The sequence below is a fragment of the Vulpes vulpes genome, chromosome 12, assembly GCF_048418805.1.
Source record: "Vulpes vulpes isolate BD-2025 chromosome 12, VulVul3, whole genome shotgun sequence".
In the NCBI taxonomy this organism is placed as follows: domain Eukaryota; kingdom Metazoa; phylum Chordata; class Mammalia; order Carnivora; family Canidae; genus Vulpes; species Vulpes vulpes.
In genome coordinates this window covers 46,646,478-46,669,655 of record NC_132791.1, presented here as the reverse complement: position 1 = coordinate 46,669,655, position 23,178 = coordinate 46,646,478, and the positions used below count along the sequence as shown (strand labels likewise).

Here is a 23,178-nt window from a genome sequence, read left to right as displayed (position 1 = left end):
TCTCATGAATAAATAAATAAAATCTTAAAAAAAAAAATTCTCCCTCGCCAGAGAAACTTAATTGTCTATGTCCCTTACTTTTCTTCATAATGCAAATATTGGTAACACTTAAAGAAAATAAGAAAGTTTCTGCTGATGAATCTGAACTTCTGTTTATTCCTTCAGTGGAAAGATTGTATCTTAACCCAAAATATCCTAAAATTTCTCACATTCCATTCCAGGCCAAGATAATTATAGCAAAACGTTATAAAACTCTCTCTATACTTAACTAATGATAGAAAGCAGAGTTGTAGGTAAACAGTACTGCATTCAGAGGAATAGTTGGTACAATTTATAGTGGTTAGGACGAAATTTTTTTTGTTTTTTTGTAATAGCAGAAGAATGAGCAGGAAGGCATTCTGGTAGGAGCAGAAGTACTGAGTTAAGGAAGCATCTAGTGCATTTGGGCTCTAATGAATATGGTCCTTGGGTTGAAGAGGAGTATTCATGTTGGCTTGGAAGGGAGAGAACCTTGGAAATCTCACTGACAGAGTCAAATCTTGGATCCCTTGAATGCTATACTCAGGAGTCTAGATTGTCTTCTAAAAGCAGAGCAACATAGATTTCAGCTTATTGAACTCAGAAATGATATGTTATATTTGAGGGGGATTAAAGTGACAGCTATAAAGATGAATTGGTGCTAGGAGTGACTATAAGCAGAGAAATGAGTTTGCTTTGTAATGCTAGGGTTCAGTGTGTGAAAGTGAAGATGGAAGGACACAGCTCTAAGGGCCTAATGTAGGAAACATTTTAAAGGAAGAACTAATTGTAGATGATGACAGAATTTCTAGGAGTGGAGGAAAAGGGAAGGACTGGGAAATGTTGACTATGAATGTAGGAGAATGGAAGAATCATGGATCATCGATAACAGAATGTTTGTTTGCAGTTAAAGAAGTTATTTTAGTCAGGTTGAGTGTAAGGTGTTTCCTGAAATTTTAAAGCATTTATACCTGTCAAGATTTGAACTCTACACATAGTACAGTCTGGAGATTAATTAAGATTATTAATTGAGATTATTAAGGCTTTGAAATCAATTTGGATGGAGATGATAATTTTATCACCAGTGTATTTGAGAGACTTACTGTTTCAAAGCTGTTGTTGAGTCAACCAGTCTGTCACCAGGTGTGTTAGGGATTGTCTTAAATGATATCTGCCTTGTTATATGGAATGTCAACCTAAACATTAATTTAAGCTGTTGAAGTCTTTAAAGGAAACTTGTTTTATGAGATGGAACTGCTGAGTATATATTCATGATAATCAAAGTTGGAGTATATTTAAAATAATCTTTTCTTTGAATTTCTCCCCTTAACACTATTCCTTCTTCTTAGTTATATATTTAAAATGATGATGGTGGGTGTCTTATGGATAGGACATAGAAGAGAAGTCAGTCATTTGCTCTAATTATTGGTTAATTTGTGAGAATATATTTTGGTTGAATTTTTCTAAACAAATATACATTGGCTACTTTTATTCATTGCAACTTAGGTTTTCAGCTTTATAGGCCTTCCAGCATTCAGTGCAGTGATACACATACGATGAGAGGGCAATCCTTTTGTTGCAGGCAGCTTTCAAAAATGTGCTCTTGCCTTTTAGTTGTTTTTGATACAAGTTCTTGATGAACTGTATAATGCATTATGTCATCCTATTTTTTTTTAAATAAATTAATTTTTTATTGGTGTTCATTTTACCAACATACAGAATAACACCCAGTGCTCATCCCGTCAAGTGCCCCCCTCAGTGCCCGTCACCCATTCACCCCCACCCCCCGCCCTCCTCCCCTTCCACCACCCCTAGTTCGTTTCCCCGAGTTAGGAGTCTTTTTCTTCTCCCTTCCCTTATATTCCCTTTCACTGTTATTTATATTCCCCAAATGAATGAGAACATACACTATTTGTCCTTCTCCAATTGACTTACTTCACTCAGCATGTGTCATCTTATTTTATCATTTGTAAACATGAATGTATAGATTGTCACCTCCATTCAGAAAAAAATTGAATTTATCACTCACTGCATATTTGAAAGTATAAAACATTATCCTCAGGTATGTAGTGAGTATTCATGTATGGTACATACAAAGCATGACTCAATGTGACTTTATGTAGTTGGTACAATGTTTAAAGCACTCCAACCCTGTTTTGCTTTTCAGTGCACCTGCAGGAAAGACATGGTGAAAATTTCAATGGATATCTTTGTGAGGAAATTTCAGCCAGACAGATATCAGCTTTGGAAGCAAGGAAAGGATATATATACCATTGATCATACAAAGCCTACTCCAGAATCCACACCTGAAGTGAAAGCATGGCTACAGAGGAGGAGGAAAGTAAGAAAAGCATCCAGGAGGTAATGATTTCTTTCCCACCCCATTGCACTTGTTGTACTTTCTCAATGAAAATGGGTCATTGAATGTGATGGTCTCAAAAACTATTTATTTGCTTTTTCCTGTTTTTTCATCATAAATTTACTTAATATCTTATTGAAAATTTGAGGCATAGTATTTATAATTCTTAAGTATAATAAATAAAATATAGGAAGGGGTGTATAATGTGCTTGAGAATATATCTGACATGCTGTACGTGGCAAATAGAAGAGTCCTGGAGCCTCCTACACCCCTTACACTAATGTACAGTAAGGTTGTATTACGTTGTATTACTGTGTTTTATTCATCTCCATATTTTTATAAACTTCAGTAACTTGATGTCAAACTTTCTCATTTTGCTACTGATTTTCTGACTTTAGTTGTTTTCTTCCTCATTTGTCAAACATTTGAGATACTTTACTCATTGGGATGCCTATATTTTGCTACATTTTATACATATGGTTTTATTCTTTAACGAGATGTGAAGCAGAGCACGTGATATTTGACATGGTTGTCCGTGTGAACTTTTTTTTTTTTTAAGATTTTATTTATTTATTCATGAGAGACAGAGAGAGAGAGAGAGAGAGAGGGAGAGAGAGAGAGAGGCAGAGACACAGGCAGAGAGAGAAGCAGGCTCCATGCTGGGAGCCTGATGTAGGACTTGATCCTGGGACTCCAGGATCATGCCCTGGGCTGAAGGCAGGTGCTAAACTGCTGAGCCACCCAGGGATCCCCTGTCCATGTGAACTTTATTCTGTATTCCATTTTTGTGTCCAGGGCCATTTCAAAAGCTTTTAGGTCATCTTTGGGCATCTTGCTATTTTAAAACCCATTGAATGGAGTGTGTGTTCTGTTGCTCAGGTCCTTAGGCAACCTTTTTAGGCTCTTATATTTTCTAGGTTTATAATATACTTTTATTTGCCAATATTACTCATTGTTTTTCTTTCAGATTGTAAAAGTAATATTTGGCATTGGAGAATATTTGTAAAGTAAGGAAAAGAATAGTGAAGGAATCCCAAATCACGCATAACGTCACAATCCAGAGATAACCAGTGTTAACATTTGGTAGATATCGTTTACATATGTATTTACTATATTTTAGAATATATGTTTCCAAAATTGGGGCCATGCTCTGTTAACCCTTTGATGACCAGTTTTATGAGTGTTTTTCACGTAATTAAATGATTTGTTACAGCATGACACTTAATGACTGCATGTATTTAATCCCCCATATATAGGTCTATAGCTCCTTTCTAGTTTTTTTTTTGCCATTAAATAAATAACTGTAATTTTAAATCTTTGCCCACACTTCTGATGCTTATTTTCTTATTTAATGTTTATTTTCTGCTATTTAAGAATGGTAGTGAGTGGAGGAAACTTAAGAACATGGAGTCAGATTTCTGCATTTTCTAAGAGATATACCTGAGGCACAGAATTAGTAGCAGAACTAAAACTCAAGTGTTCTTATTTTACCTTACAGTTTACAGCAGTGATTTTAAAACTGTTAGTTTTCAAGTCAATTTAGTAGGTTAGGAACAGCATTTTTAATTTAGGAAGCAAAATGGAATAAAAAGTATTTTAGTCCTTCTCTGTGGTAAGGGTATTAATTCCTGACATGTGAGCATGTATGTATGAGTGTGTCATGTCACTCTCTAAAATGTATAACATATAATGGGTTGGTTGTATTAAAAAAAGTTTGGGAAATACCGATTTAGAGAATCAATGCCAGAAAGGCTACCCAGTGGGAGAAGGCAGTAGTCAATCTGAGTTCAGAAGAAAAACCAGTAGAACATCTTGAGACTTGTTCTTTAATGGACAGAAAACATAATACTTTAATTAGGTGAATGAACTGGTCTCCTAGTTACTAACTACCGTGGTCCTTTTAGGTTGATAAAGAACAGATCTATGACATTGAGCAGATTTGAAATGCCTTTTAGTAGGTTAAAATAATCAATGGACTTTGCTCATCCAGTTAGAAAGCAATCATCATGGTAAGGGGCACTCATTGATTATGCTCAGCCTTGTGGCTTGGCATTGCTGCTCTCCCTTAAATAATACTCTATCCAGGAAATCCAATGAAGTGAATGATTCACTGAAATGTCAAAGAGATATTAGCCATCGTATTTTATTTTATTTTTTAAAAGATTTTATTTATTTTTTCATGAGAGACACACACACAGAGAGAGAGAGAGAGAGAGAGAGAGAGGCAGAAACATAGGCAGAGGGAGAAGCAGGCTCCCTGTGGGGAACCTAATATGGGACTCCATCCTGGGATCATGACCTGAGCCAAAGGCAGATGCTCAACCACTGAGCCATCCAGGTGTCCCAGGCATCTTATTTGACATGTACTGTGCTATTTATAATGTGAAGATTTCCAGCATGGCCAATGCATGGGTTTTCAGTAAAAGTGATAATGGTGATGATGGTATTAGTACTGCCAGTAGCAGAGAAAGCTAATTTACATAGGTTATCCTTGGCTACCCCTTCATTTCAAAACCCTGCCCTCCCTGACTTCCTGTAGTGCCTAGTGAGGCGTGTGTGTGGACATGGAAATACATGTTGCTTAGATTTGAGTTGTAATTAAATGATAGTGTTTGAAATGTGTCTTATACAAAAGGCATCGACAACAAAGCCATCAAGTGACTTTCTGGAAAATACTGAGAAGAAAAAAATTAAAATGGTGTCCACTCTGAAAATAAGAAGTAGATATAAGATGCTAAATACATATAGTTAACCTGCTTTTTCTCTTAATTTCTTTGGCTAATGATGATTTGGCATTTAATTTTAATGATTTTCATGTGTACTTCAGAATTATATGAAACTCAGGAAAGTGTATGGCCACTAGTTCACCTTAGGATGTAAATAATCTACTGAGATTTTAATAACAGCTTATAGAGATCTCCTCTTTTCCTTTTCCTTTCTTTATTACCTAAAACTATTTAATGACTTTATTATCCCCCATGTCATTATTTTCCCTTTATTTTCAAACTGATTTTAATATTGTTATTACAATTTTAGCAATGATATTTCCCCAATAATGTTTAATAATCAATTATTTACAGTTGTTTTAATTTTCATTTTTAGTGAATTGTTATTAAAACCACTAAGATTTCAATTCTAAAATTATTATTTATGAATATTATTTTTGCATAATGCTTAAAAAGCTATCAGTTTTTTTCCTTCTTTTAGTAAATGAAAATAGCATTTGTATTGGTATGTGTTTTATCTTGTCCACTGCAAGCATTCTGCTCTCACCACAGTTTCTCTTAAATCTGTGTTAATAGTTTCCAGTGTACTGGTTCTCATTCTAAGAGACTTAAGAATGAGGAGGATGAAGAGGTGTCACCTGCAGTCGAGGGGGCACAGAGCCTCTCCCCTGACACAGACCCAGATGATCCCAAGGTCAGTGAAAAACCAGAAAAAGCGGTGAGGATGGGGAACACAGAAGCACCTTCAGAAGAAGAAGCTTCTCCTAGCAGGAAGCAGCCAGATCAGAATTCATCAGATAATATCAAACTCCCAGGTGAGAAACTGAATGTTAGGTTTCACATTTAAGTATTGAGATGGCTGATCTGATGCCTTAAATCTGTGTTCTAGGATAGGTATCTTACCTTTCTACATAGCTTAATCAGTAAAGCATCTAATGCTATGAAGTAATAGAAGGCCAAGTGAATATTGGATCACTGCTATGTGTGATGGAATGATGAGACAGCCAGCAGTGCCTATTTGATTTAATAAAAAAAAATGCTAAAATGAAAAAAATTTTTGAGGGGGGCGCAACTGAATTTATAATGCACAATACATTCTTGGAAAGTTTCTCTTAAATTCACATGGAATAGTAAAAACCAATTATAGATAATTCTTTGCAGGTTTTTCAGCTTTCAACTTAATTTTAAGAAGAAAATAAATATTAAGATTTTAAAAAAGAATAACAAGAATCATTCAGTTTTTGAAATGGTGTGTATGGTCCCGTGGCCATTTCTCTAAAGTCATCACTTTCAGTCTCAACTACTTTGCTTTCTTCCCTTTTATAGTAGATTTTTCTGAAACTACTGTAATGCTTTACCTCTTTAATATTTGTTGGAATTTTTGTTCTTTTACTAATTGAGCTAATTGATAATTTCTCATCTAGTCTATATTTCAACTGTGGGACTCCCCCAAATCTGACCATCCACCCCTTATTCCTTCCTTGTTCAAAGTTCCATCATTATCTCTTGACTGGACTGTTGCAGAAACTGCTTCTTTTCTGTTCTTCCGGTGTCTACCCTCTACTCATGCTTGTCACTTCTGCATAGGGCAGTAGGAGTGATCCTTTTAAAAGATGTAGGGTAGGTCTTGTCCCTACTTTCTTTTTTTTTTTTAAATTTTTTATTTATGATAGTCACAGAGAGAGAGAGAGGCAGAGACACAGGCAGAGGGAGAAGCAGGCTCCATGCACCGGGAGCCCGATGTGGGATTCGATCCCGGGTCTCCAGGATTGCGCCCTGGGCCAAAGGCAGGCGCCAAACCACTGCGCCACCCAGGGATCCCCCCTACTTTCTTTTTACTCTTATTCTTAGAGTAAAAGAAAAAGTCCTTATCATAGTCCTGTTTTGATTCTCTCTTGTGTCTCCGTTTTCACTACTTTTTGCCCTTCAACCATCTGTGTTTAAATAGTTTAAATAATAGACTTTCTTTTTAGTCAGTTCATACTGTATTGGAGAGCTAGACAAACATGCAATTACAATCCAGTGTGATAAATACCATAATAGAGATGTATGTCTTAGGGTATTGCTGTTATACCAAGGAAAGACTACAGGAAGACCAGAGGCTGGCCTGGCAAGGTTTGCAGGACTAGGTGACACCTGAATTAATTTGTGATGAATTAATAGAAAATTGCAAGGTGGAGAAGGTAGAGAAAGAAGTAGCAAGCAGTGCAGAGAACACAGTTGTGCTATATATATGGATTTTTAAAAAAAGATTTTATTTACTTGAGATACATAGAGTGAGAGAGAGAGCATGAGTGGGGGCAGAGAGAGAGGGAGAAGCTCAGGGAGCCTGTAAGCAGGGAGCCCGATGTGGGGCTGGATCCCAGGACTCCAGGATCATGACCTAAGCTGAAGGCAGATGCTCAACTGACTGAGCCTCCCAGGCCCTTCTAGATTTTTTTAAAAATAGACCCTTACTGTAGTCTTTAATCACACTGGATTTAATTAGATACTTGATGGATTACTGGGTAATTTAGGCCAGGGGAACCCAGTTTTATTCTTTTGCTGCATGGTTCCTTGTATTTTGACCTCCAGGGTTTGAGACCTGGCAGGAGACTTAGGCACAGAACTGGGCTGTGTTCAGCACCAGAGCTAGTGTATGGTAGGTGATATGATGCCCACAACTGTTTGTAGGGGAGGGGAAGGGTGCCCAGAGATGGCAGTGAGGGCACGTGCTCGCTGTGTCGTTTCCTTTTATATTCCATCAGCCTATGGTGCAGGCTTAGTGTGGGACATGCTTCTTACTGGGATCTGCACACCCTTGTATATGTTCTTTCCATATGTTCTCTGAGCCGAATGTTTCATTAGTAGAAGCTATTAGCATCATGTTTTGGAATATAATCCCTATTTTTAGATTTCAATTTGCTGTTGCTTTGGGTAATTATCACTATTGCATTGGCTTTTGACATTGGTCAAAGCATAATCCCTTTTTAATCTCATATTGTCGGTAAGTATATTCTTTACCAAACTCTGAGATCTCATGGTAATAACTATGAAGGCTCCGTGGTGCCATGGTGACTTTCCCACTCGTATCTGTGGGAGTTTAGAGAATAAGTTGAAAGATAGAAATTTAATTGAGAATTCTAATTGAGTAATCATGCAATGTAAGATTTGTTAACAGCCTTTTGTTTCACTCCTCAGGAAACAATTGCTTAAGCACGTCTATAACAGAAGAAATAGAAACTAAGGATAACCAAGCCTGTGGTATAATCCTACCTTCACATCCCAGTGAAGCTGGTGATTCCCTATCTAGTGGCCATGTGACATCTAAGGAACCAGACCCACCCAAGCTTCCATGGCCAAAGTCACCTGAGTCATGCTCCTCAGTGGCAGAAACTAACAGTGTGTTGACAGAGGGAGAAGAGAGTGATGTGGAGAGCCGCAGGAGTGGCCTTGAACTTGGGGAAATCCCAGCGATCTCCAGTGGGGAGAGAAATGGCCTCGAACTCCCTGGAGTATGTGGCAATGTCTGTTTTTACTATATTTATTGTGTGGGGAGAGTACTTTCTGGAAGACCATGCTGTGCATCGAAATCTTGCTATAGGGTAGAAATAACCTTTCACATTAACAGGTCTGAGTCATACTTCTTTTGATGACTGGGAGGTAAGCCTTTTGTGACTTTGGGCTCCCATGGTGATAATTCAGGTAGTATGGAATTTTTGGCTACATGCTGTAGTTTAATTTTTGTTCTCTTTACCTTTTCCTAAAACTGAACTTTGTTTTTTTTTTTTTTGTTTCTTAATTTTAATTGTCATGTACATACTTATATATTTCTTATTTTTGATTACTTTTTAAAAATTTTTTTTATAAATTTATTTTTTATTGGTGTTCAATTTGCCAACATACAGAATAACACCCAGTGCTCATCCCCTCAAGTGCCCCCCTCAGTGCCCGTCACCCATTCTTCCCCATCCCCCGCCCTCCTCCCCTTCCACCACCCCTAGTTTGTTTCCCAGAGTTAGGAGTCTTCATGTTCTATCTCCCTTTCTGATATTTCCTACCCATTTATTCTCCCTTCCCTTCTATTCCCTTTCACTATTATTTATATTCCCCAAATGAATGAGACCATATCATGTTTGTCCTTCTCCGATTGACTTATTTCACTCAACATAATACCCTCCAGTTCCATCCATGTTGAAGCAAATGGTGGGTATTTGTCATTTCTAATGGCTGAGTAATATTCCATTGTATACATAAACCACATCTTCTTTATCCATTCATCTTTCAATGGACACCGAGGCTCCTTCCACAGTTTGGCTATTGTGGACATTGCTGCTAGAAACATCGGGGTGCAGGTGTCCCGGCGTTTCATTGCATCTGCACCTTTGGGGTAAATCCCCAGCAGTGCAATTGCTGGGTCATAGGGCAGGTCTATTTTTAACTCTTTGTGGAACCTCCACACCGATTTCCAGAGTGGCTGCACCATTTCACATTCCCACCAACAGTGCAAGAGGGTTCCCTTTTCTCCGCATCCTCTCCAACATTTGTGGTTTCCTGCCTTGTTAATTTTCCCCATTCTCACTGGTGTGAGGTGGTATCTCATTGTGGTTTTGATTTGCATTTCCCTGATGGAAAGTGATGCAGAGCATTTTCTCATGTGCATGTTGGCCATGTCTATGTTTTTCTTTGGTGATATTTCTGTTCATGTCTTTTGCCCATTTCATGATTGGATTGTTTGTTTCTTTGGTGTTGAGTTTAATAAGTTCTTTATAGATCTTGGAAACTAGCCCTTTATCTGATACGTCATTTGCAAGTATCTTCTCCCATTCTGTAGGTTGTCTTAGTTTTGTTATAATTATAGATTCATATGCAGTTGTAAGAGATAATACAGAAAGATCTGGTGTCCCCATTTCCCCCCCAGTGGTACCTTTTGGAAAACTGTAGTAGGACATCACAGGGATACTGACATACTGACATTGATTATAGAATGATTCTCTTACCTGTAATATTAACCATACTGGAAATGATTCACATGCAGCTCTGACTGCCTCCTGCCATCACTTAGACCTCTGGGTTGCAGGCTTCCCACAGGCTCTAGTTTAACTCACCTGGTCTTGCTTTCCCTTGTCTCCTCTTGGGCTCTGATTCTAGGATCAGGTTGACCTTTCTGGTCCCACCTGCTGCCAGAAACAAGCGTTTTGCCTCTCAGAAAACTCAAGACCCCTCTTGATTGCCAGGCACCCTATTCCAACTCCTTACAGAGTGCCTCCCTGTTCTCATATGTTCTTGTTCATTTATATGCTTTCATATATATATATATATATACACATATATATATATTAAGGATTTTATTTATTTATTCATGAGAGACACAGAGAGAGAGGCAGAAACATAGGCAGAGAGAGAAGCAGGCTCCTCATAGGGATCCTGATACAGGATCTCAGGATCTGGGATCATGACCTGAGCTGAAGGCAGACGCTCAACCATTGAGCCACAGGCGTTCCTATATTATATGCTTTCAGTATAAACTGTTGCTTTAATCGTAAGATTGTGAATGGACCAGGCAAGCTCCGATTGTGCGTAGTAGTGTCAGAATTCATGGCCCTGTGTTGACCTATACAACTGGATGAGAGAATTTGAGGACACAAGTAAGAAGAGTATCAGTTGTTGGAGCTGACAAATTGAGCTGGTCACTGGACAGACCCATTTCTTGCACATTTCATCTCACTACAGGCATTGTCACATGTTTGAGTTACAATGGAGATTAGATGAAGAAATCTGGGGATAGTCATACTAGTTTTAAAATATCAAATAAAATATAGATAATTTGCTAATTTGACCCAATAACTTTTACTATTTTATGCATGATTGTGTATCCTACTGAACTATTAAATATTTATCAAAAACATAAGAGAAATAGAAAAATAAAAAATGATCTAATTTATTTGAAATGGTTGCTAAGGGAAATTTGAAAATAGTATTCACATAATAATAAGCAAAATTTACAACTTAATTTCACATGGGGATTAAGCTCAGCTAAGCAGATACTGGGGTTCTTTGTGGGATGGTGAATGAGTCAAATGCCTGTTTAAATTTACTCACATTCTTTAAATTAGAATGGAACCCAAAGTAACTTTTCGCTTTCCTTGTTTTCAGTGTTGGTGTGGTGGTGATTCTACCCTCAGTGCCTTTAACTTTCATCCTAACCTTTTTTTTTTTTTTTAAGATTTTTAGTCATTTATTCATGAGAGACACAGAGAGAGAGGCAGAGACATGGGCAGAGGGAGAAGCAGGCTCCATGCAGGAAGCCTGATGAGAGACTCAATCCTGGGACTCCAGGATCATGCCTTAAGCCCAAGGCAGATGCGCTTAACCGCTGAGCTACCAGGTTATTCCAACCTTATCATTTCACTGAGCAAACGCTCCCAGCTACTATGGAGGCCCAAGTGACTTGGTTTGCTCCTTTGCAGAATCAGCTGTGTGATACTCTCTTCTCACACTGTGGTGTCAGGCAGCCCTTCAGAGCAGTACAGACCCACTTTGTTCTCATGTGGTTTTGACCAGTGTTTTTTAGTATGAAATGTAATGCTGTGTCTATGCGTTTAACACTTTAGTGTGACTTCCCAAGAAATACTATTTTTTGAACAGTGTCTGTCTATAACTGGGCTCCATGTTCTTCCTGCAATAAACTGAATATGTTCACACCTTACATGCTGTTCCTGTTGCCCTAAATCCTTCTCTGAGCCCAGACAGCTCCCTCAGTGCACTCGAGACTCAAATGTCTCCTTGTCAGAAAGGCCTTCTCTGATGACCCTGTGTAAAATAGCTCCCTCCCATCTCTTTCCATTCTTTTGTTCAACCCTTTTTTCTTTATTGCATCTTTCTCTTTCTTTCTTTCTTTTCTTTTTTCTTTCTTTCTTTCTTTCTTTCTTTCTTTCTTTCTTTCTTTCTTTTTCTTTCTCTTTCTTTCTTCTAAGATTGATTTATTTGAGAGAGAGAGAGAGAGAGAACTTGTGTTTGCACACATGAGTGGGAGGGGCAGAAGGAGAGGGAGAGGGGATCTAGCAGATTCCACACTGAGTGCAGAGCCCGAAGCAGGGCTCCATTTCACAACCCTGAGATCAGACCTGAGCTGAAACCAAGAGTCAGAGGTTCAATGGATAGCGCTACCCAGGCACCCCTACTACATATTTCTTAATAATACCTAGTAAACATACTTCTTATTGTTTATTGTCTATGCCTTCCTCTTTTGTAATGCACATTCCTTGAAAGCTGAGACCTGGGGTAGTTTTTCCTGCTGTAGCTCAGTTCTAAGGAACAATGTGGCATATAGTGAGGACTTGATAAATATTTCATATTAATTTTTAGCTAGAGGGCGTTAGTGGCTCAGTGGTTGAGCATCTGCCATTGGCTCAGGTCTGATCCTGGGGTCCTGGGATTGAGCCCCACAGGGACTCCCTGCTCAGCAGGGAGTGTGCTTCTCCCTCTGTTCTCTGCTTATACTTTCTCTCACTATCTCTGTTGCTATCTCTGTCTCTCTCCCTCAAATAAATAAATAAAATCTTAAAAAAATTATTTTAGCTAGTATGAACCACAGATAAATCTCATCCGGTATTACTTTTTTCTTTTTTAAGAGGAGGGGGCATGGGAAGAGGTGGTGGGGAGAGAGAGAGAAAGAGAATGAGAGAAAGAATCTCCATGCCCAGTACAGAGCCTAATACGGGGCTTGATCTCATGACTCTGAGGTCATGACCTAAGCAGAAATCAAGAGTCAGACATTGAACTGACTGAGCCACCCAGGTGCCCCTCATTCTGTGTTCTTTGACATCCTTTCCTTAATCACAGTTTTGATGAGAATGTTGTCACACATTTTCTCATAATCCTGTTTTGGTGTCCGAAGCTGGTGTAGTTTTTCTACTTCTAGCCACTACTTTTTCAGCTTACCAGGGACATTTCTGAGACTCCTTTCTTCCCTAGTCAATTATTGATGCAGATCCATTAGTTTCAGACTCTTTCTCTGAGCATCTCCCTCCTTCCATCTCTTTTTCTCTCTCTGTTTCTGATTGCATGGGCAAGAGAGCTTATAAGTAGATGTTATCTGAAGATGTCAGGGTATATGTGGTTTTTCATATACCCTTGGAAGGAAAATATAGTTTGGAGAGACCAGACAAAAAATTTTATGTAAAATTTAAGTGGTTTCAAGATGACAGTAATGTACCATATTAAAAAAAAATCTTTACATTTCTTACTTGATCCTCAGAGAAGTGGTCATTCATTTCTCAGTGGAAGGAAGTATACAGACTCACTTTGGCAGTATTGCTTTCTGGGTAAAGATAGAAAGCAAAATAATCTGCCAGATTTTCACACGTGGCCAGTACAAGGTGACCAAATGCCATAGTTCTATGTTGTTATGATTATATAATTCTAAATATAGATTAGTTTGGAAGAACTTTTGAAAACTTGGTAACTGCTGGGTTCATTGCAAGTTTGATAAGCGTACCCTATACCATAGATAGTAGTTTAATATGCAGTGGAAGGACAGTTAATTGATCTCTTGGAAAAATAACTAATAGTATGGGTTCCTGTTTCTTTTGACTTATAGGTTTTGTTTGTTTGTTTGTTTTTTAAATAAAGGACTAATTCCCCAGCACATAAATAAGTATAAGAATTCTTTATAATTAAATTGTCATAAATCACTGTGAACCATAGTTTTTCATTCATAACAAATGTTTAACTGTGAGTGTTTCTTTTCCATTTTTGTTCTGTGACCAGAGAATAGAAGGAGAAACCAAAACTGCTAAAAGTTGGCGCCATCCTCTTAGTAAGCCTCCAGCAAGATCCCCACTGACTCTGGTGAAACAGCAGGCAATAAGTGATGAAGGTGAGTTTGTGATGTTTTGCAGTGTTTATTCTGTGTATACTATGTGGTATGCAGCATTTATTCTGTTTGTTATAACAGACTTGTCTAAAAATTACTTGGTAGAGAAGAAATTTGACCAAATTGTAAAGATATACATAAGGAAATCGTAAGTAATAAACAGTTTACATACAAAAGGAATTTGGATTTTAAGGGTAAATTCATGCTTCATATAAGCTGGCTATGTTCCTAGTCAAAGTTTTCCCATTTTATACGATGGGATAAAATTGGTCTTTTCTGACATTTGCCTTAAGATACTCTAGAGGAAGTTGAGAACCACTTCTCTAAAGGTGTCAGATCACAGAGTTACCATGCGGTAGGTTTCTTTGCATTGTCTTTATTTTTAACTTGAGTTCTTCAATATTTTTAACACCATCTTGAATAAGAAACCATGTGCAGTGCCCTCCATATCCTGTTATGCCTGGTTTGTGGTGAAACATCCTTTCTCCTTAACTAGATTTTACTGACATGGCTTGATGTGAAGTAGTTTCATTTACAACCAGTTACTATTCCTGGACATATCTGTACTTATCTGTTTGTTTTATCTGGCTACCCTTTTTACTTCTCTTTCTCTCTTTTTCCAAAAATGTCTTTTTGTTGCTTTCAGTTAAAAATCAGACCACTGTCTCACTGTTTCTTCCTTGCAAGCATCTCATAACACATCCGGGGAGGGGGGGTATGTGTGCTTATTTTTCTTTTCTCTAAAAAGATTGATTGAAATAGGTTTTCTATAAAAAGCCTTTCTTCAAAGTATTGTCCTTTACTGGTGCAAATTGTTAACGTCATGTGCTTGTGATGATGCTCTCAATGGAGTAATATGAACCTTGGGTTCAGGCTTCTTGTTTGGTTTGAATACAGTCAGCAGAGTAGACATCTGTAGCAGATTTTTTTCTTTTTTGCTGTCTACTTTTATACCCTATGTTTAGTTAGGAAAAAAGATCATCAGTGTAGGGAATCAATGATTGTAGCAATTTCTGTAACACCAGCCAAAGGTGAAATTCTGTATCTAGTAATAGAAATAGTGAAACATATTCATGTTTATTTCCATATATCATCATGTTCATTTCTTCTTTCTCCTGCTTTATTGTGCTCAGCACAAACCATTTTCCTCTTAGTGTCAAAATAAAGGACAATTCTGTATAAGGTAATTACTGCTTACCATACATTACTTTTGAATTTTAATTACCCTTCTTCATCATCGGCTGTGTTTAGTGTAGCTTTTTGGAAAGGAATGGATTATACTAACACATAAGGAAAACTACTTTCTCCAGTTTCCTTATTTTGATGCAAGCCATCATAAATTGGCCCAGCGTTTCTCCATGGAGAGCACTTCTGGTTTCAGTCAGTACAGCTTACAAAATTTTTAAATGAATTGGTTTAACAAAGTCATCTCAAGAGTTTAAGGTTAAATGTCTTGCTGAAACATTGGGGTGTTTGTACTTTTTTGCAGTCATAAGCTCTGTATTTTAATATGTTAAGGACATAGTAAAGAATCCTCTGAGGATTTTTGAGAATTGAAAAGAAAAAAATCAGAATTTTAGTGATGTCTAAATATTTTTGCAAGTTTCCATACTAACAAGGGGGAATATCCCGTGTCCGGGAGTAAATTATATTTGACCCTTAAGCAACACAGGTTTGAATTGTGCAGGTCCACTTTTCGGTGAGTTTTTTCCGATAAATACAGTACAGTACCGTAAATGTATTTCCTCTTCCCTATGATTTTCTTAATAAAATTTTCTTATCTTATTGTAAGAATACAGTATATAATGCATATAATATACAAAGATTGGTTGTTTATGTTATTGGTAAGGCTTCTAGTCAACAGTAGGCTATTATTAGTAGTTAAGTTTTGGGGAAGTTCAAAGTTATATGTGGATTTTCAATTGCATGGGGATTTGGCCACCCCAACTCTCAAGTTGTGCAAGGGTCAAGTGTATTTATATTATGGGATTCGTGAATGTTACTTCTGTCTTTTGCCTCTGTGTCTGGTACAGTTGGAAGTGAATGAACATCATTATTAGAAAATGATGAACTGTGGGATTAGTGCTCATTTGGAGTACACAACTCCAAATCCAGCTTCTTTGTGAATTTTTCTACCTTGACCACTAGACTCCTCTTGCATTCCTCATATACAAGTAGGTGTATGTCAGTCAGGAACATAACTACATTAGAACATCTGAGAAGTTGTATCTCTAAAACAGCAAACAGTGTCTTCTGCTGGTAAATGAACATTTCTCTATTGAAGCTGGAATTTGACTCCCTAACAGAAATACAGCAAAGGGGAAAAATATTGATCCAGCACCTCTGGGAATTTATGTGTAGCTAGGAGCTAAGAGTCACTGCTAAATTGCTCTTCTCAAAGGACAGTGAAGTGACTCTTCGATATTTAAATGATCTGAAACTATAGAGACCATTCTGGTAACTATAGTTAGTGGCAGATCCAGTAATTACAGAATCAGCAAGGATTTCCAGGCTCTCAGCTTGTTCTTTTCTGGAAGATTTTCTATACTTACCAGCAAAACAGTGTTGTTTGTGGTAGAGCAGAGAGGGTATATATAAGAAAATTATGTTTAAAATATACATAAAAGCCTTTACATAAAAACGGGTATCTAATTCTTTTTTTTTTCTTCTTTTTTTTAATAAATTTATTTTTTATTGGTGTTCCATTTACCAACATACAGAATAACACCCAGTGCTCATCCTGTCAAGTGCCCCCCCAGTGCCTGTCACCCATTCACCCCCACCCCCCGCCCTCCTCCCCTTCCACCACCCCTAGTTCATTTCCCAGAGTTAGGAGTCTTTATGTTCTGTCTCCCTTTCTGATATTTCCCACACATTTCTTCTCCCTTCCCTTCTATTCCCTTTCACTATTATTTATATTCCCCAAATGAATGAGAACATATAATGTTTGTCCTTCTCCGATTGACTTATTTCACTCAGCATAATACCCTCCAGTTCCATCCATGTTGAAGCAAATGGTGGGTATTTGTCATTTCTAAGGGCTGAGTAATATTCCATTGTATACATAAACCACATCTTCTTTATCCATTCATCTTTCAATGGACACCGAGGCTCCTTCCACAGTTTGGCTATTGTGGACACTGTTGCTAGAAACATCGGGGGGCAGGTGTCCCGGCGTTTCATTGCATCTGTATCTTTGGGGTAAATCCCCAGCAGTGCAATTGCTGGGTCATAGGGCAGGTCTATTTTTAACTCTTCGAGGAACCTCCACACCGTTTTCCAGAGTGGCTACACCATTTCACATTCCCACCAACAGTGCAAGAGGGTTCCCTTTTCTACGCATCTTCTCCAACATTTGTGGTTTCCTGCCTTGTTAATTTTCCCCATTCTCACTGGTGTGAGGTGGTATCTCATTGTGGTTTTCATTTGTATTTCCCTGATGGCAAGTAATGCAGGGCGTTTTCTCATGTGCATGTTGGCCATGTCTATGTTTTTCTTTGGTGATATTTCTGTTCATGTCTTTTGCCCATTTCATGATTGGATTGTTTGTTACTTTGCTGTTGAGTTTAATAAGTTCCTTATAGATCTTGGATACTAGCCCTTGATCTGATATGTCATTTGCAAATATCCTCTCCCATTCTGTAGGTTGTCTTTTAGTTTTGTTGACTGTTTCCTTTACTGTGCAGAAGCGTTTTATCTTGATGAAGTCCATTAATTCATTTTTGCTTTTGTTTCTTTTGCCTTCATGGATGCATGTTGCAAGAAGTTACTGCGGCCGAATTCAAAAAGGGTGTTGCCTGTGTTCTCCTCTAGGATTTTGATGGAATCTTGTCTCACATTTAGATCTTTCATCCATTTTGAGTTTATCTTTGTGTATGGTGAAAGAGAGTGGTTTAGTTTCATTCTTCTGCATGTGGATGTCCAATTTTCCCAGCACCATCTATTGAAGAGACTGTCTTTCTTCCAGTGGATAGTCTTTCCTCCTTTATTGAATATTAGTTGACCATAAAGTTCAGGGTCCACTTCTGGATTCTCTATTCTGTTCCATTGATCTATGTGTCTGTTTTTTTGCCAGTACCACAGTGTCTTGATGACAACAGCTTTGTAGTACAACCTGAAATCTGGCATTGTGATGCCCCCAGATATGGTTTTCTTTTGTAAAATTCCCCTGGCTATTCGGGGTCTTTTCTGATTCCACACAAATCTTAAAATAATTTGTTCTAACTCTCTGAAGAAAGTCCATGGTATTTTGATAGGAATTGCGTTAAACGTGTAGATTGCCCTGGGTAACATTGACATTTTCACAATATTAATTCTGCCAATCCATGAGCGTGGAATATTTTTCCATCTCTTTGTGTCTTCCTCAATTTCTTTCAGAAGTGTTCTATAGTTTTTAGGGTATAGATCCTTTATCTCTTTGGTTAGGTTTATTCCTAGGTATCTTATGCGTTTTGGTGCAATTGTAAATAGGATTGACGCCTTAATTTCTCTTTCTTCAGTCTCATTGTTAGTGTATTAGAAATGCCACTGATTTCTGGGCATTGATTTTGTATCCTGCCACGCTACCAAATTGCTGTATGAGTTCTAGCAATCTTGGGGTGGAGACTTTTGGGTTTTCTATGTAGAGTATCATGTCATCGGCGAAGAGGGAGAGTTTGACTTCTTTTTTGCCAATTTGAATGCCTTTAATGTCTTTTTGTTGTCTGATTGCTGAGGCTCGGACTTCCAGTACTATGTTGAATAGCAGTGGTGAGAGTGGACATCCCTGTCTTGTTCCTGATCTTAGGGGAAAGGCTCCCAGTGCTTCCCCATTGAGAATGATATTTGCTGTGGGCTTCTCGTAGATGGCTTTTAAGATGTCGAGGAATGTTCCCTCTATCCCTACACTCTGAAGGGTTTTGATCAGGAATGGATGCTGTATTTTGTCAAAAGCTTTCTCTATCTAATGAGAGGATCATATGGTTCTTGGTTTTTCTCTTGCTGATATGATGAATCACATTGATTGTTTTACGAGTGTTGAACCAGCCTTGTGTCCTGGAGATAAATCCTACTTGGTCATGGTGAATAATTTTCTTAATGTGTTGTTGTATTGTATTGGCTAGTATCTTGTTGAGAATTTTTGCATCCATGTTCATCAGGGATATTGGTCTGTAATTCTCCTTTTTGGTGGGATCTTTGTCTGGTTTTGGAATTAAGGTGATGCTGGCCTCATAGAACGAATTTGGAAGTACTCCATCTCTTTCTATCTTTCCAAACAGCTTTAGTAGAATAGGTATGGTTTCTTCTTTAAACGTTTGATAGAATTCCCCTGGGAAGCCATCTGGCCCTGGACTTTTGTGTCTTGGGAGCTTTTTGATGACTGCTTCAATTTCCTCCCTGGCTATTGGCCTGTTCAGGTTTTCTATTTCTTCTTGTTCCAGTTTTGGTAGTTTGTGGCTTTCCAGGAATTCGTCCATTTCTTCTAGATTGTCTAATTTATTGGCATAGAGCTGTTCATAATATGTTTTTAAAATCGTTTGTATTTCCTTAGTGTTGGTAGTGATCTCTCCTTTCTCATTCATGATTTTATTAATTTGAGTCTTCTCTCTCTTCTTTTTAATAAGGTTGGCTAATGAATGGTTTATCTGTCTTATTAATTCTTTCAGAGAACCAACTCCTGGTTCTGTTGATCTCTTCCACAGTTCTTCTGGTCTCGATTTCGTTGAGTTCTGCTCGAATCTTTATTAACTCTCTTCTTCTGCTGGGTATAGGATCTATTTGCTGTTTTTTCTCTAGCTCTTTTATGTGTAAGGTTAGCTTTTGTATTTGAGTTCTTTCCAGTTTTTGAATGGATGCTTGTATTGCCATGTATTTCCCCCTTAGGACTGCTTTTGCTGCATCGCAAAGATTTTTAACGGTTGTATTCTTCATTCTCATTAGTTTCCATGAATCTTTTTAATTCTTCCTTAATTTCCTGGTTGATCCTTTCATCTTTTAGCGGGATGATCCTTAACCTCCACATGTTTGAGGTCCTTCCAAACTTCTTGTTGTGATTTAGTTCAAATTTCAAGGCATTATGGTCTGAGAATATGTAGGGGATGATCCCAATCTTTTGGTATCGGTTCAGACCCGATTTGTGGCCCAGTATGTGGTCTATTCTGGAGAAAGTTCCATGTGCACTTGAGAAGAATGTGTATTCAGTTGAGTTTGGATGTAAAGTTCTGTAGATATCTGTGAAATCCATCTGGTCCAGTGTATCATTTAAAGCTCTCGTTTCTTTGGCGATGATGTGCTTAGAAGACCTGTCGAGTATAGAAAGGGCTAGATTGATGTCACCAAGTATAAGTGTATTATTATCTAAGTATTTCTTAACTTTGGTTATTGATTGATATATTTGGCAGCTCCCACATTCGGGGCATATATATTGAGGATTGTTAAAGTCCTCTTGTTGGATAGATCCTTTAAGTATGATATAGCATCCCTCTTCATCTCTCACTACAGTCTTCGGGGTAAATTTTAGTTTATCTGATGTAAGGATGGCTACCCCTGCTTTCTTTTGAGGACCATTCAAATGGTCAGTGGTTCTCCAACCTTTTATTTTCAGGCTGTAGGTGTCCTTCTGTCTAAAATGAGTCTCTTGTAGACAGCAAATAGATGGGTCCTGCTTTTTTATCCAATCTGAAACCCTGCGCCTTTTGATCGGGTCAATAATCCCGTTCACGTTCAGAGTTACTATTGAGAGATATGAGTTTAGTGTCACCATGATATCTATTCAGTCCTTGTTTTTGTGGATTGTTCCACTGAACTTCTTCTTAAAGGGGAATTTTAAGAGTCCCCCTTAAAATTTCTTGCAGAGCTGGTTTGGAGGTCACATATTCTTTCAGTTCCTGCCTGTCTTGGAAGCTCTTTCTCTCTCCTTCCATTTTGAATGAGAGCCTTGCTGGATAAAGTATTCTTGGTTGCATGTTCTTCTCATTTAGGACCCTGAATATATCCTGCCAGCCCTTTCTGGCCTGCCAGGTCTCTGTGGAGAGGTCTGCTGTTACCCCAATATTCCTCCCCATCAAAGTCAGGGATTTCTTGTCTCTTGCTGCTTTAAGATGTCTTTATCTTTGGAATTTGCAAGCTTAACTATTAGATGTCGAGGTGTTGAGCGGTTTTTATTGATTTTAGGGGGGGATCTCTCTATTTCCTGGATCTGAATGCCTGTTTCCCTTCCCAGATTAGGAACGTTTTCAGCTAGGATTTGTTCAAATACATATTCTGGCCCTGTGTCCCTTTCGGCGCCCTCGGGAACCCCAATTAAAGGTAGGTTTTCCTTCCTCAGGTTGTCGTTTATTTCCCTTAATCTATCTTCATGGTCTTTTAATTGTCTGTCTCTTTTTTCCTCAGTTTCCCTCTTTGCCATCAACTTGTCTTCTATGTCACTCACTCGTTCTTCCACCTCGTTAACCCTCATCATTAGGACTTCTAGTTTGGATTGAATCTCATTCAATTGATTTTTAATTTCTGCCTGATTGGATCTAAATTCTGCAGTCATGAAGTCTCTTGAGTCCTTTATGCTTTTTTCTAGAGCCACCAGTAGCTGTATAATAGTGCTTCTGAATTGGCTTTCTGACATTGAATTGTAATCCAGATTTTGTAACTCTGTGGGAGAGAGGACTGTTTCTGTTTCTTTCTTTTGAGGTGAGGTTTTCCTTCTAATCATTTTGCTCAGTGCAGAGTGGCCAAAAACAAGTTGTATTGGGAAAAGGAGAAAAAGACAGGAGAGAAAGAAGGAAAGAAAAGAGAAAAAGAAAATAGATAAAAGGAAGAAAAAAACAAAAAAAAAAGAAAAAATGAAAGAAGGGGAAAAAAAGGGTGGGGGAAGGAAACAAATGCAAAAAAAAAAAAAAAACGGGGGGAGTATCTTCTGATTCTGTATACTTTAAGTCCCTTGACTTCCCCTGGAACTTGTCTGTCTAGTTGGTCTTCTGGGGGAGGGGCGTGCCGTGCTGATTTTCAGGTGTTAGCACTTGGGGGAGCTGCTCTGCCCCCTGCCTGGTGCAGGGCTCAGTGGGGGTTGTTTACCCCGTGAGGCCCCAGGAGGAACAACCGCAGTGGCGGGGCCAGCTCTGGAGCCCTGGAGTCAGCTCCCGCAGTAACTAGGGAGCTCTCTCCGTCCGCAGGGCCTGGAGGCTCCGGGGTGGGGCCGCTGATGTGCTCAGCTCGGGACAGGAGCGTCCTTGCTGTCCTGGGCCCTCCCAGCCTATGCCTGTCCCTGGGGGAGGCCAGATCCTGGGCTGTGTCCGGGCGCCCTGTGCTCCGGAGCCTGCGCTGTTGGATTCGCTCCCGCCCTGCACCCCCCTTCGCGGAGCTGCCCCCGAGCCCCTCCGAGCTGCTCCGGGAGCCGCGCAGCCCCCTCTGCACGGAGCCTCTTCCTCTTCCAGAGCCGCCCCTGAGCTGTTCCCGGGGTGCGCAGCCCCCTCCGCGGAGCCGCCGCCGGAGCCCCTCTGAGCTGCAACCCTTCGGGAGCTCGGCGCATTCTCCCGGGGCGCAGGTGCCCGTTAGTATCCCAGGGAGCCCGAGGGCATCCCCGCCCTCCTGGGTCCTGCTCTAACTCCCTGCGAGCCCCTTTCCACCCGGGAAGTTTGGTGCAGCTCCTGCTTCTCCGGGCCGGGGCTCTCCTGTCCTGGGGACACTCGCCCCGGCCTCAGCCGGCTCCTCGCGGGGCCCCTCCCCCTTGGAGGCCTTTTGTTTCTTTATTTCTTTTTCCCCGTCTTCCTACCTTGATAGAAGCGCGAACTCTTCTCACTGTAGCGTTCCAGCTGTTCTCTCTTTAAATCTCAGGCTGAATTCATAGATTTTCAGGATAAATTGAAGGTTATCTGGGTAATTTGGTGGGGACAGGTGATTTGGGGACCCTACTCTTGCGCCGTCTTGCCCTTCCCTCCTAGTATCTAATTCTTCTTTTTGTTTTTAGTGAAAAAAATCTTAAATGTGTACTGAGTATTTTATTATTTATAATTGAAAAGAAATTTCTAACCTGCCTCTGGTTTCCTTTTAACTGAAATGTTTTTCAGTTGTATTTTCCTAAGTTAGCTGTACAAGGTGATCCTGAAACATGGATTAATACTCTATATTTTTTCTGTTTATTAAAATAATTAATAGAAATGTTGAATTAAAATGTAAGAGAGAAGACTGGATGGGTCATTTTTACTTTTGAAGCATTTCCTTATTCCTCCTCTTATGATATGTCA

The 23,178-nt window shown here is 39.0% G+C and overlaps 1 protein-coding gene across 28 annotated transcripts in view; it reads left to right on the top strand.

Moving 5' to 3' along the window:
* KDM4C (lysine demethylase 4C) overlaps positions 1–23,178 on the top strand; it is a 460,147-nt gene that overhangs the window by 267,779 nt on the left and 169,190 nt on the right. For all 28 annotated transcript variants that reach the window (XM_072728386.1, XM_072728383.1, XM_072728376.1 and 25 more), the window contains 4 exons: positions 2,186–2,379; positions 5,680–5,918; positions 8,284–8,597; positions 13,855–13,963. In XM_072728386.1, coding sequence (XP_072584487.1) covers positions 2,186–2,379; positions 5,680–5,918; positions 8,284–8,597; positions 13,855–13,963 — 856 coding nt within the window. The remainder of the gene's footprint in view (positions 1–2,185; positions 2,380–5,679; positions 5,919–8,283; positions 8,598–13,854; positions 13,964–23,178) is intronic.